Here is a 14,820-nt window from a genome sequence, read left to right as displayed (position 1 = left end):
ATGCACTGTATGGTGGTATGTGCATACTATATGTCAGTATTAGGTATGCACTTTATAATGGTATTATGTGAGTACAACAGTGTTCCCATTGTGTGGCACTGTACTGCAGTGTATGGTGGCGGCACATATTATTTTTGCAGTGTATGGTGGCGGCACTGTATAGCATTGTTGTGCACTGTATGTAAGTGGCTCTCATACGCCCCATGCTGTATGGTATGGGTATAGGAAAGTTGTATCTGCTATGCTGCCCTGACAATCTCAGCTCTGCTACATCTGCATAGAAATATTTATATTAGTTTTATAATGCCGCCCCATCACTTCACACGTATGGCTTCCCAGACTCCTGATGGCACATTTGCCTAGCTCCTAAGCAGTACAGGCGTGGGGAGGTAGCACTTTATATATCAGGACGGAGTCTAGGAAAGGTGACAAACCCTGTGATAACTGTGGGGGTGATGTCCGCTGTCACCCAGCTTTCCTAGGAACGGAAAACGCTAAGAAGACTTTGCAGACTGTATGGAAATGGGTGGCGAGGAGCAGAGACGGGAGGACATGGCGGTAGCATGAGGAGGGGCAGCGGGCAGTGGGCCTGTGTGCAGATAATGACATATGGCATCAATTATGGCCACTCACGAGATGATTCCAGGAATTGTAACCCTAAAAAACATCCAGAAAAGCAGAAAAACAAGGAGGCGGAGAGGACGCAGATTCCTCGATGACAGGGACAGAGGGGCACAGGGGACATCTCCAGGCACCGTGGTAGGAGGGTTACCTGCAAGTCCAGGACCAGGTAATGAGGGTCTCCAGAACCGAAGCCTCATCAATAGACTGCAGCTTTCTAATAGACTTCATTTTCCAAGGTCTCACTATTTTCAAGACCTCTGCTTGCTGCCTGTCAATGGGGGCAGTCATGTTTACATCCTGATCAGCTTTGTAGACTCAATACTTCTCACAGCTGAGGGTTTGCTACAATTGTATCTAGTCCATTTATCCTGGACTCCAGACTGATACATTGTCACAAAATAGACTGGATACAAGCCTTTGTCTCTGCTGCGCTGACGGTTTGTGACAATGTATCATCCCGGAAGTTCCCCTCACAGAGGATTGTCTAGACTGGATACAGCCCTATCTCTCTCCTGCTCTGATGGTTTGTGACAATGTATCAGCCCAGAATCCAGGTTGTTCGCCTCACAGAGGATCGTCTAGACTGGACGCGACTGTAGCAAACCCTCAGCTTTGAGAAGCAATAGGTCAGGATGGATTTTGACAACAAAAATGTTCCCATTATTCACTGACAGCAAGCAAGGTTCCGGAACATGAAACGCAATGTCTATTAGAAAGCTGCAGAACTTCTCACTATGGGATGATTCATTTTATGTATAGCAGGCATCCTCAAACTGCGGCCCTCCAGCTGTTGTAAAACTACAACTCCCACCATGCCCTGCTGTAGGCTGATACCTGTAGGCTGTTCGGGCATGCTGGGAGTTGTAGTTTTGCAACAGCTGGAGGGCCGCAGTTTGAGGATGCCTGATGTATAGCATCTTTCTTAGTATAGAGACTCGCCAGCTGTCATGAAACTACCACTCCCAAGTTGCAGTCATACTGGGAGTTGTAGTTTCTTAATAGTTGAAGAGGAGCTCATTTTCAGCACGATCTCCCACTTCATATTTAGCTCTGTTTTTGGGGTGGCTTGACACCCAGCTTTCCCAGACCCCTGACAGCTCTTCTTAGTGATGTTCTTATACCCCCCCCCCCCCCTTATATCTCGGCAGAGCTGGGCGTTTGCCATTCAGGCAACTTGGAAAACTGCATTGAGTTGACCGCCCCTGATGGAGCAATAAGTTTAGCCCCAGTAGTCAAGATCTGCAGGAGTCGAGAACTCCTCTTCTAAAATACTCTGTGCTGCTGAGAACACTGCTCCTTCCAATGACTGTTACACAACCCACTTGTCCTTACTCTCTTCCTCCCACCATGACACTAATACCCCATCACCCGCAGTCCTGTCCTCATAGGAGTGGACTGGTCACTGCCTCCTCCTACTTCTGCCCTGAAATACTTTGTGCTGCTAGAAAATCCATAATCCAGATGAGCATGAACAAGAACTATGTAGATAAATGCTTCCATCTACTGGTCAGAAGTGGTATTACAGGATAAAATCACACACAAAGGAAAACTACTGGTAAAACATCCTGAATAATAATCTATTGTGTAATCTGTTCACACATTTTTTTAGTTGTTGCAGATTTTGGTGCCGATTCTGTGCTGGAAAAACACGCCACAAATGCGAGCAGATCCATTGATTTCAAAGGGGAATCTGCATGAGAACTGATACAGGGCTTTTCTTCCTGCTTGTGGTTTTAGGGTATGGCCACGTGTTCAGGTTTCTACACACAGTTTTGGAGGCCAAAACAAGGAGTGAATTCAGAAAAGAGATGATATCGTCCTTTGTACTTTCCTCTGCAGATTTCGGCTTCCAATACTGCGTGGTATACCGACCGTGTGGCTGTACACTTAAAAAAACGGCACCGCGGGGAAAAAAAGTGACCTGTCTGTTCTTGGAATCCATGTCCAAAATTCCCAGCAAAACTGGCAGGATGAAAAAACACATAAAAACAGTTTTTTTTCCCAGCAATTAAGGCTGCTTTCACACTAGCGTTTCTAGTTTCCGGTATTGAGATCCGTCATAGGGTCTCAATACTGGATAAAACCGCTTCCGTTTTGTCCCCATTCATTGTCAATGTGGACAAAACGTAACTGAACAGAACGGAGCGCTCCAAAATGCATTCTGTTCCGTTCTCATACCGGAGAGCAAACCGCGGTTTTCTTTCCTTCCTGGGATGCGGAGCAAGATGCATCCATCATGACCCACAATGCAAGTCAATGGGGACGGATCCGTTTTCTTTTGGTGAACCCTGCCGGATACAGCAAAAACGCTAGTGTGAAAGTAGCCTAAGTGTTACCCTAAGGGGCTGTTCACACTGCAGGTTTGTTTGCTCCGAACACCCACCGGCGGCCGCTCCTTTCTGCATCCCATTCATTTCAGTGGGAGGAAGCGATGAGGATCGCGGAGCTGCGGCCGCACCGAGAAGGAACATGTCCGTCTTCAGAGCTGCCTCCCATTGAGATAAGTGGGAGGCAGAAAGGACGTGGCCGCTGGTGGGTTTTCGGCCAAATTTTGGAAGGGCTGTCCGCGCCAAAATTTCTCGGTGAAGCCTGCAGTGTGAACAGCCAATAAGGCTGAAGTTTGTCAAATTACAACAAACTGAAAATGAAATGTATTTACGGATTTGCTCTACAATTTGCAGTGTTTTTGCCAGTGATCAGTCTGTAGCATAGTCGTTGGCCATGTCGCCTTCCTGTCACCGGAATCTTGGACTACTACCTGCAGGGCTACATGAGTAGTAATAAGGAAGTCCAGATCACTACTTCATATTCCCCGTAGCGCTGCCGGCGCTCAGAGCTGTGCTGAAATGCATTGTCAGGACCGCTGCGCATGCGCACAGGAGTCCTCTCCATTATGTAACCACAGCAGTCCGGATTTCTGTGCAGCTTTGAGAGCGGACAGTGGAGATCTGGTCTCATGTAGCCCTGCAGATAACAGTCCAGATCACAGAGCTGCACTAAAGTGCATTGTCAGGACCGCTGCGCATGCGCGTAGGAGTCCTCTCCATTATGTAACCACAGCAGTCCGGATTTCTGTGCAGCTTTGAGAGCTGACAGTGGAGATCTGGACTCATGTAGCCCTGCAGATAACAGTCCAGATCACAGAGCTGCACTAAAGTGCATTGTCAGGACCGCTGCGCATGCGCGTAGGAGTCCTCTCCATTATGTAACCACAGCAGTCCGGATTTCTGTGCAGCTTTGAGAGCTGACAGTGGAGATCTGGACTCATGTAGCTCTGCAGATAACAGTCCAGATCACAGAGCTGTGCTGAAGTGCATTGTCAGGACCACTGCGCATGCGCACAGGAGTCCTCTCCATTATGTAACCACAGCAGTCCGGATTTCTGTGCAGCTTTGAGAGCGGACAGTGGAGATCTGGTCTCATGTAGCCCTGCAGATAACAGTCCAGATCACAGAGCTGTGCTGAAGTGCATTGTCAGGACCGCTGCGCATGCGCACAGGAGTCCTCTCCATTATGTAACCACAGCAGTCCAGATTTCTGTGCAGCTTTGAGAGCTGACAGTGGAGATCTGGTCTCATGTAGCCCTGCAGATAACAGTCCAGATCACAGAGCTGCGCTGAAGTGCATTGTCAGGACCGCTGCGCATGCGCACAGGAGTCCTCTCCATTATGTAACCACAGCAGTCCGGATTTCTGTGCAGCTTTGAGAGCTTACAGTGGAGATCTGGTCTCATGTAGCCCTGCAGATAACAGTCCAGATCACAGAGCTGTGCTGAAGTGCATTGTCTGGACCGCTGTGCATGCGCATAGGAGTCCTCTCCATTATGTAACCACAGCAGTCCGGACTCATGTAGCCCTGCAGATAACAGTCCAGAATTGTGGTGTCAGATTCCCTTTAACTTGGTCTGCTTTTCACAAACTTTGGCGCAAATTACGGAAAAACAGACTCAAGAAAGAGCAACATCATAAATTCCCCTCACCGGCTTTCTATGTGCTCCTGAATATTGGGGCCTCTAAAGCCACCCCCTCCTCCTTACATCTAGAGCAGGGATGCTCAACCTGCGACCCTCCAGCTGTTGTAAAACTACAACTCCCACCATGCCCTGCTGTAGGCTGTTTATACATGCTGGGAGTTGTAGTTTTGCAAAAGCTGGAGGGCCGCAGGTTGAGCATGCCTGATCCAGAGGATCCCCTCACAAGTCCCTTTGTGTGATTACGTCTCTTCTTACAGAAATGTAGCTGAGTGAAGTCGGCGGTCGACAAGAGAACTGGAAAGCCAGCGGGGGTCAGCACGCGTCTCCGCTCCGCAGAATGTATCTCCGTATTCTTCTGCTGGCTTTTCTGACTGGACGCTGCACCTCAGAAGTTATACCTGGTGAGGACATCATCTGCATCTTTCCAATATATTTAGTGTCTCAATTCTTCGCTATTTGCCTCATCTCTGGTTGCTGTCACTGAATAGACAAATTCTTGATTACATCCAGAGGCTGAAAACCAGTACAGATCTAATACTGTATCGCTCACACGGAGGGTTTGCTACCATTGTATCCATTTTACACAATCCTCAATGAACCCCCCTCTCCATTTATGTCTCTTTTGTTCTCCTGGCAGCCATATGTCGGTATGCTCTGGGCATGCATGACCGAACGATACGTGATGAGGACATCACTGCTTCTAGCCAATGGTATCAGTCAACGGGGCCCCAGTTTGCAAGGTATGGACTAAGTATATCATCATCACCTTTCAGTGTTTGCACAGAGATAGGCTGAGCTATAGCCAATCAGAACCCTTGGAGGACGAGATCACTTTTTAGCCAATAGGAGCACTGCTAAATTGGCCAGATACAGAGCACTCTTTTCTATGTGCAGCACTCTAATTTCTATATCAAGCACTCCATTTTCTGTATGTCACACATTTTCTATGTGGTGAAGACGTGTCTATAAGTGACACTATAGAAATAGCGCTCCATTTTCTGTTTGTAGCATTCTGTTTACTTGTGCCACTGCTTTACTGTGCAGTATATGCAGCACTATGTGCGCGGCCCTATGGGCTCTCTGTAGTCTGTGTGCTGCACTCTATGTTCTGGATGTAGCACTGTTCTCTGCATGCAGAACCTTTGTATCTGGACCACCCTATATTCTGCATGTGGCACTCCATATTCTGTCTCTAGCACTCTATACACACAGCATTTTGTTTCTATATGTGGCCCTGTATATTCTGTGTAGACTCTATATTCTGTCTGTAGCACTCTATATACTACATGCAGCATTCTGTTTCTATATGTGGCACTCTGTATTCTCTCTATAGCCCTCTACATTTAGGGCTCTTTCACACTTGCGTTCTTTTCTTCCGGCATAGAGTTCCGTCGTCGGGGCTCTATGCCGGAAGAATCCTGATCAGTTTTATCCTAATGCATTCTGAATGGAGAGAAATCCGTTCAGGATGCATCAGGATGTCTTCAGTTCCGGACCGGAACGTTTTTTGGCCGGAGAGAATACCGCAGCATGCTGCGCTTTTTGCTCCGGCCAAAAATCCTGAAGACTTGCCGCAAGGCCGGATCCGGAATGAATGCCCATTGAAAGGCATTGATCCGGATCCGGCCTTAAGCTAAACGTCGTTTCGGCGCATTACCGGGTCCGACGTTTAGCTTTTTCTGAATGGTTACCATGGCTGCCGGGACGCTAAAGTCCTGTCTGCCATGGTAAAGTGCAGTGGGGAGCGGGGGAGCAGCATACTTACCGTCCGCGCGGCTCCCGGGGCGCTCCAGAGTGACGTCAGGACGCCCCAAGCGCATGGATGACGTGATCGCATGGACACGTCATCCATGTGCCTGGGGCCCTCTGATGTCATTCTGGAGCGCCCCGGGAGCCGCGCAGACTGTAAGTATACCGCTCCCCCGCTCCCCACTACTACTATGGCAACCAGGACTTTAATAGCGTCCTGGCTGCCATAGTAACACTGAACGCATTTTGAAGACGGATCCGTCTTCAAATGCTTTCAGTTCACTTGCGTTTTTCCGGATCCGGCGTGTAATTCCGGCAAGTGGAGTACACGACGGATCCGGACAACGCAAGTGTGAAAGAGCGTAGCACTCTATATTTAATCTGTCACTCTATATACTATAGGCAGCATTCTGTCTATAACAATCTCTATTCTGTTTGTAGCACTCTATAGTCTTTCTCTAGCACTCTATATTCTGTCTCTAGCACTCTGTATTCTGTCTCTAGCACTCTGTATTCTCTCAGGAGCACTCTCTATACAGTATAAAGCACTCTGTTTCTTTATGTCTGCACTCTAGTGCTCAGTGCTCTCTGACGGGGCATTTTTTCTAGGAATCCTGGCGAGGGGTTCCCTTTAATTCTGGTTAACCATGCCAATGCTGACTGCGCTGCCAGCAATGATGTAACGGTGAATCCTTGGAAGGGGCTGCATGATGTCACTGCTCTGAAAGTTCTCCGTTTTCCTGCATACTCTGGATCAGTCTGTGCCGGGGTGCAGATAGAGTCAGTGATTTTGGGTGGGGGTGGTTAGGACCTTCTGTGCCCTACACTGTTTACTGTACATAATCTTCCATATACACCCATGTTAGTAGTCAGTGGTCACTGCATCCACCCTGGTTGTCAAGGTTAGGACCTCGCTGGTGGAAGGGGGGGGGGGGGATAGCAAATTATAAAAGGGATGCACAGATCTATGGTAAATTTAAAGGCACGTTGTCGTGATATTCTGTACCTCTTCTCCCAGACTACAAAGAGAAGAAGGTGACGGAGCCTGGTGCCCGGCGGGGCTCCTGCAGCCTGAGGACGTGCAGTACTTACAGATACATCTACACAAACTCTTCTTCATCACCTTGATTGGAACTCAAGGTCGTCATGCCCGAGCTACGGGGAAGGAGTTCGCCAGATCTTACCGGGTGGACTACAGCCGCAACGGAGAGCGGTGGCTTTCATGGAAGGACCACCAAGGGCAACAGGTAAGTAATCTATAGGAAACCCTCTACCACATATGGGTTATTCGTCATTTTGTATCCTGGATGTATTATCTTACTTTTGCTTTGAAAATGAATGGAGAACAAAGTGATTTATTGGGGATCGATACTTCCCTATCTAGAAAAAACTAGGTTTATCCCCCAGTGGTGGCCATATTGGTTGTCTCAGGACAAGCAGGTCAAGCTTGACCTACCAGTTGAGCAAGATCCATGACATCTATGTGGTTTCCGGAGTAGCGGTGCAGACATGATGTCTTCTTCCCGTGGGTACACCGCATCCTGCCCTGAGAAATCCAGGACGCGGTCAGTTGCTCTACCACGTAAGTCAACAACAAAAAATAGAAACAATTTGCAGCCCTTCATTCAACATAATGTCTCCCAAACTACGACACCCACGGGGGCTGTATAACCGCAGACTGGCCCTGAGTCGTCGTCAGCCTGGTGAAATGGCGAGTGACTGGCCGCCTATCCTTGACATAACTTCTGATAATACCCAGCCTGACAAATACCCGAACGCTGACCTTGCAAATTCACGAGGAACCAGATGAGTGGATTAACTGCACACATGGTCCTGTCCCTTTTCCATATTGACTGGAGAGACAAAAACAGATAAAAGCAACTAAATCCATACTACAATAATGGTGGCTAGGAAAGCTAGATGGATGGGTCGATAGTTAGTGTAGATAGAAATAGGTAGATATGATATAGATAGATATTTGCTCAATGATTGATCATACTGTTTCTGATTTTTATATATTTAGGTTATTAAAGGCAATATAGATGAGTTTGACGTGGTCCTGACCGACCTGAGACCTCCAATTATTGCAAGTCATATCCGAGTCATCCCCGTCACTAAGGTCCCCATGACGGTGTGTATGAGAGTGGAGCTGTACGGCTGTGCATGGCTAGGTAAGAACATTGATGACCCGATGCTCTATTCCAGTAGTGCATATTGGGAGTTGTAGTTTTACAACATGTTGGGAAGCCTTAGTAACCTGTATTATCTGTGTCCCAGATGGTCTGAAATCCTACAGCATTCCAGAAGGAGAGACCTTTATGGCTCCCGGACATCCCGTCGCATACCTGAATGACTCCACCTATGACGGCTACCTAGAGAAGAGGTATCTTACTTTAGTATATCAGTCACGCACCTCTAGGTAAATGTTTTTGGGGGTTCTCAGCACATTTCTATTAGGTGGTTGAAAAGAAAGATCAGGAAAGGAACAAAACAAACAAAAGGAGAAATTAAAGAAAATAATTAAGAGACAGACAGAGAAAAAAATTGGAAGAAACAATAATCTAAATGAAAAAATAAATAAATTAAAATATAAAAAAAGAGAAAGGAAGAGCAAAAAAGAAACCAACAAATAAGGAAAGAGAAAAAAAAGTTAAAGTAAAGAGAAAGAAAAAGCAAAAGGACAGAGAAAGAAAAAGCTAAACATAAAGAAAAGAAAAAAAGAAAGAAAGAGAAAGAAAAATAAAACCAAAAACAAAAAGAAAGAAATATGGAACAAAAGAAAGACTAAAAAGAAAAGCACAAAAGAAAAAAGTTAAATGAAAGATAGAAAGAGAAGTAAAGAGAGGAAAAAAGTTAAAGAAAGAGAAAGAAGAAAAAGAAAGCATTAAAGAAAGGAAAAATGGAACAAAAGAAAAGCTAAAAAGGTATATAAAAACTTAAAGAAAGCAAAAAAGAAAGAAAGAAAGAAAGAAAGAGGAAGAAAAAGTAAAGAGGGAAAAAAGGAACAAAAGAAAGACTAAAAAGAAAGCAAAAGTATAACGTACTGAAACACAATTAGACTGGCTCACAGTATTTTTGCATTTATTACACTTAATAAAAAACACAATTATTTACTGTTGTAATTGTACAATGATAAAATTAATAAAATTAATTGCCCACTAAATGTAAAACATATCCTAGTAATATATCAAAATAGCATAAATATGTGGGTATTTTGAATGCGGAGCTCACGCATATACCCAACTAACAGGAGTACTCCAAAGGGATAATAGGACCACTTGATTATACTGCGTGGTGTCAGTCAATAGCGCATTGAATCCGTACTTTGACAATGTTCAGATGGTTATAAAATAACTTGCCAAATGTTCAACATACCAATCGGTAAGAAGATATCCACCCTGCGGTCCACGGTATGTCTTTATAATGTCCGGAGGATACTTTGTACTTATTCTCGTAGCGGTATCTGCTAACTACCTCCTGCCACGAGGTAGTATCACCTGGCGCAGGTGGATGTCATCACCAACCAAGTGAACCACCTACAGGTCAGGTCACGTGAGACGCCGAGAAGGAGAAGCGGTGATACTACCTCGTGGCAGGAGGTAGTTAGCAGATACCGCTACGAGAATAAGTACAAAGTATCCTCCGGACATTATAAAGACATACCGTGGACCGCAGGGTGGATATCTTCTTACCGATTGGTATGTTGAACATTTGGCAAGTTATTTTATAACCATCTGAACATTGTCAAAGTACGGATTCAATGCGCTATTGACTGACACCACGCAGTATAATCAAGTGGTCCTATTATCCCTTTGGAGTACTCCTGTTAGTTGGGTATATGCGTGAGCTCCGCATTCAAAATACCCACATATTTATGCTATTTTGATATATTACTAGGATATGTTTTACATTTAGTGGGCAATTAATTTTATCATTGTACAATTACAACAGTAAATAATTGTGTTTTTTATTAAGTGTAATAAATGCAAAAATACTGTGAGCCAGTCTAATTGTGTTTCAGTATTTTTTGGCTTTCAGCTGGTATCTGAAAGACTGGGCTCCAGTAGGTTGCTGGTGAGCTCCTCTGAATTGTCTATAAAAGTATAACGTAAACAGAAAGAAAAAAGAAAAAGTAAGGATACAAAGAACAATATTGTGGGTAGTGATGGACAAACATCGGCCGGGACGATTCGCGAACTGCGTGTTTGCGGCGGGCCCGATTCACTTTAATGGCAGGCGAACCTGAAAAACCTTCAGGTCATATTTGCAGCCATCAAATACTTACTAGAAGTGCACAAATAGTCCCACAACATGGACCGGGACATAACAGAGGGGGATCATTGGCAAAAATTCACACAAAAAATATGTATTTTAATCAGCGTCCTGGGAGCGCAAGATGTGACCGTGCCTGGTGGATGGCTCGCTCCAGATACATTAGCAGTCTGCTTTTTGCCTCCTGTCCACTGCGAGTTCTGCCTGCTTCTCCTCCTTCTCCTCCCTCTCTGCTGCTCCGTCTCTCCCTCTAAACTCCCCTCCTCTTTCTCTCTTGTGGGCACCCACTTGACTTCCATCGACAAGTCATCATAGTCACCTTCACCACTACTGACATTAGAGATCTCCGAGTAGGCAGAAACAGTGGGGACCACCCTCCTTGAGCTGATCTAGGTACTGTCGTCAGACCGCTGGGTGGCAGCCGTTGCTACCTCCTCTTTCTCATCCGATGCCAAGAATGGCTGCGCATCGGTAGGGTCTGGGAATGGATGGTAAAATAATTCCTCTTTGGCAGAAACAGGTATATAGCACCCCTCAATTAGGATTTTGTGGAAGAAGGTATATGGCACCCCTCAATCAGGATTTGGTGGAAACAGCTATATTGCACCCCTCAATCAGGATTTGGTGGAAACAGCTATATTGCACCCCTCAATCAGGATTTTGTGGAAGAAGGTATATAGCACCCCTCAATCAGTATTTGGCGGAAACAGGTATATGGCACCCCTCAATCAGTATTTGGTGGAAACAGGTATATAGCACCCCTCAATCAGTATTTGGCGGAAACAGGTATATAGCACCCTTCAATCAGAATTTTGTGGAAGAAGGTATATAGCACCCCTCAATCAGTATTTGGCAGAAACAGGCATATGGCACCCCTCAATCATTATTTGGTGGAAACAGGTATAAAGCACCCCTCAATCAGTATTTAGTGGAAGCAGGTATATCGTAGCCCTTAATCAGTATTTCGGGGAAGAAGGTATATAGCAATAGCACCCCTCAATCAGTATTTGGTGGAAACAGGTATATGGCACCCCTCAATCAGTATTTGGTGGAAACAGGTATATAGCACCCCTCAATCAGGATTTTGTGGAAGAAAGTATATGGCACCCCTCAATCAGGATTTGGTGGAAACAGCTATATAGCACCCCTCAATCAGGATTTTGTGGAAGAAGGTATATAGCACCCCTCAATCAGTATTTGGCGGAAACAGGTATATGGCACCCCTCAATCAGTATTTGGCAGAAACAAGTATATGGCACCCCTCAATCAGTATTTGGCGGAAACAGGTATATGGCACCCCTCAATCAGTATTTGGTGGGAACAGGTATATAGCACCCCTCAATCAGTATTTGGCGGAAACAGGTATATAGCACCCTTCAATCAGAATTTTGTGGAAGAAGGTACATAGCACCCCTCAATCAGTATTTGGCAGAAACAGGCATATGGCACCCCTCAATCAGTATTTTGTGGAAGAAGGTATATAGCAATAGCACCCCTATATCAGTATTTTGTGGAAGAAGATATATGGCACCCCTCAATCAGTATTTTGTGGAAGAAGGTATATGGCACCCCTCAATCAGTATTTGGCAGAAACAGGTATATAGCACCCCCAATCAGTATTTAGCGGAAACAGCTATATAGCATCTCTCAATCAGGATTTTGTGGAAGAAGGTATATAGCACCCCTCAATCAGTATTTGGCGGAAACAGGTATATGGCACCCCTCAATCAGTATTTGGCAGAAACAGGTATATGGCACCCCTCAATCAGTATTTGGCAGAAACAGGTATATAGCACCCCTCAATCAGGATTTTGTGGAAGAAGGTATATGGCACCCCTCAATCAGGATTTTGTGGAAGAAGGTATATAGCAATAGCACCCCTCAATCAGTATTTTGTGGAAGAAGGTATATGGCACCCCTCAATCAGTATTTGGCAGAAACAGGTATATGGCACCCCCTAATCAGTATTTGGCGGAAACAGCTATATAGCATCCCTCAATCAGGATTTTGTGGAAGAAGGTATATAGCACCCCTCAATCAGTATTTGGCGGAAACAGGTATATGGCACCCCTCAATCAGTATTTGGCAGAAACAGGTATATGGCACCCCTCAATCAGTATTTGGCAGAAACAGGTATATAGCACCCCTCAATCAGTATTTGGCGGAAACAGGTATATGGCACCCCTCAATCAGTATTTGGCGGAAACAGGTATATAGCACCCTTCAATCATGGTTTTTGTGGAAGAAGGTATATAGTACCCCTCAATCAGTATTTGGCAGTAACAGGCATAATGCACCCCTCAATCAGTATTTGGCGGAAACAGGTATATAGCACCCTTCAATCATGGTTTTTGTGGAAGAAGGTATATAGTACCCCTCAATCAGTATTTGGCAGTAACAGGCATAATGCACCCCTCAATCAGTATTTTGTGGAAACAGGTGTATCGCAGCCCTCAATCAGTATTTTGTGGAAGAAGGTATATAGCAATAGCACCCCTCAATCAGTATTTTGTGGAAGAAGGTATATGGCAGGTATATGGCACCCCTCAATCAGGATTTGGTGGAAACAGCTATATAGCACCCCTCAATCAAGATTTTGTGGAAGAAGGTATATAGCACCCCTCAATCAGTATTTGGCGGAAACAGGTATATGGCACCCCTCAATCAGTATTTGGTGGAAACAGGTATATAGCACCCCTCAATCAGTATTTGGCGGAAACAGGTATATAGCACCCTTCAATCAGAATTTTGTGGAAGAAGGTATATAGCACCCCTCAATCAGTATTTGGCAGAAACAGGCATATGGCACCCCTCAATCAGTATTTTGTGGAAGAAGGTATATAGCAATAGCACCCCTCAATCAGTATTTTGTGGAAGAAGATATATGGCACCCCTCAATCAGTATTTTGTGGAAGAAGGTATATAGCAATAGCACCCCTCAATCAGTATTTTGTGGAAGAAGATATATGGCACCCCTCAATCAGTATTTTGTGGAAGAAGGTATATGGCACCCCTCAATCAGTATTTGGCGGAAACAGGTATATGGCACCCCTCAATCAGTGTTTGGCGTAAACAGGTATATAGCACCCTTCAATCAGGATTTTGTGGAAGAAGGTATATAGCACCCCTCAATCAGTATTTGGCGAAAAGAGGCATATGGCACCCCTCAATCAGTATTTGGTGGAAGCAGGTGTATCGCAGCCCTCAATCAGTATTTTGTGGAAGAAGGTATATGGCACCCCTCAATGAGTATTTGGCAGAAACAGGTATATAGCACCCCTCAATCAGGATTTTGTGGAAGAAGGTATATCTCAGCCCTCAAGCAGTTTTTTGGGGGCAACAGATATATCACACCTGTTGCAATTAGTTACTCCAATAGCGTTTGTCCCTCTATCTAGTGGTATTGCAGCAGAACCGCACACAACTGCTGCACAATATCACACCCCTCTGTATTTCACACCTATCGATAGCACACCTATACCAGTCCTTAAAAGGACTTTTGTGGCCCTATTAGCTAGTGTTTGGTGTCCCTAACTGTCCCTGCTCCAAAAACACATAATGTAAAATGGCTGCCAGATCGGGTTCTGTTATAGGGTTGGAGGTGAGTCCATGTGCTGAAACTTCTCAATTGGCTGTCCTGTCCCACCTGATGGATGTGTCATGGGTCAAAGTTTGCTGCTATGCAAAAAAATATGGCGCGTGCGAATATTGCCATATGTTTGCATGTTCGGCGAAACGCAAACGAGCAAAGTTCGCAGCGAAACCACCGCCGGGCAAACCGCAAGGCCATCTCTAATTGTGGGGAAACAACCTCACTTTGTTAAATGAACTCCTCTGCATCTTCTTCTCCCGCCACCCATGTGCACTGATATGTAGACTATCCTGCATTCATATAATTCTGCCCTCTACCTGCAGGAGGCTGTTTGATGGTTTGGGTCAACTGACAGATGGAGTGCTTGGATTGGACGACTTTACTCAGAGCCACCAGTATCGTGTTTGGCCTGGTTACGATTACGTTGGCTGGAAAAATGAAAGCACACGCGACGGTTATGTGGAGATAGAGTTCCAGTTTGATGGACCCAGAAACTTTACATTTATGAAGGTAAATGAGACACCTTCATGTATGTGCTGCTACTAACTGGTACATTGCTATCATGAGAATAACCGTGGGGGACATTCTTATTAACATAACCAGTCTCTTG

General features: G+C 45.2%; 1 protein-coding gene across 2 annotated transcripts in view; it reads left to right on the top strand.

The window, feature by feature from the left end:
• The window catches only part of LOC122946216 (discoidin domain-containing receptor 2-like), an 87,685-nt gene that overhangs the window by 58,858 nt on the left and 14,007 nt on the right, over window positions 1-14,820 (top strand). For both annotated transcript variants that reach the window (XM_044305660.1, XM_044305661.1), the window contains 6 exons: window positions 4,855-4,998; window positions 5,235-5,337; window positions 7,365-7,593; window positions 8,370-8,517; window positions 8,624-8,729; window positions 14,534-14,720. In XM_044305660.1, the coding sequence (XP_044161595.1) occupies window positions 4,935-4,998; window positions 5,235-5,337; window positions 7,365-7,593; window positions 8,370-8,517; window positions 8,624-8,729; window positions 14,534-14,720 (837 nt within the window). In that variant the 5' untranslated portion in view covers window positions 4,855-4,934. The remainder of the gene's footprint in view (window positions 1-4,854; window positions 4,999-5,234; window positions 5,338-7,364; window positions 7,594-8,369; window positions 8,518-8,623; window positions 8,730-14,533; window positions 14,721-14,820) is intronic.

The sequence above is a fragment of the Bufo gargarizans genome, chromosome 9 (genome assembly GCF_014858855.1).
Source record: "Bufo gargarizans isolate SCDJY-AF-19 chromosome 9, ASM1485885v1, whole genome shotgun sequence".
NCBI classification, from domain to species: Eukaryota; Metazoa; Chordata; class Amphibia; order Anura; family Bufonidae; genus Bufo; species Bufo gargarizans.
The sequence above is the reverse complement of the archived record's forward strand: the minus strand, read 5'-3'. Positions and strand labels throughout refer to the sequence as shown.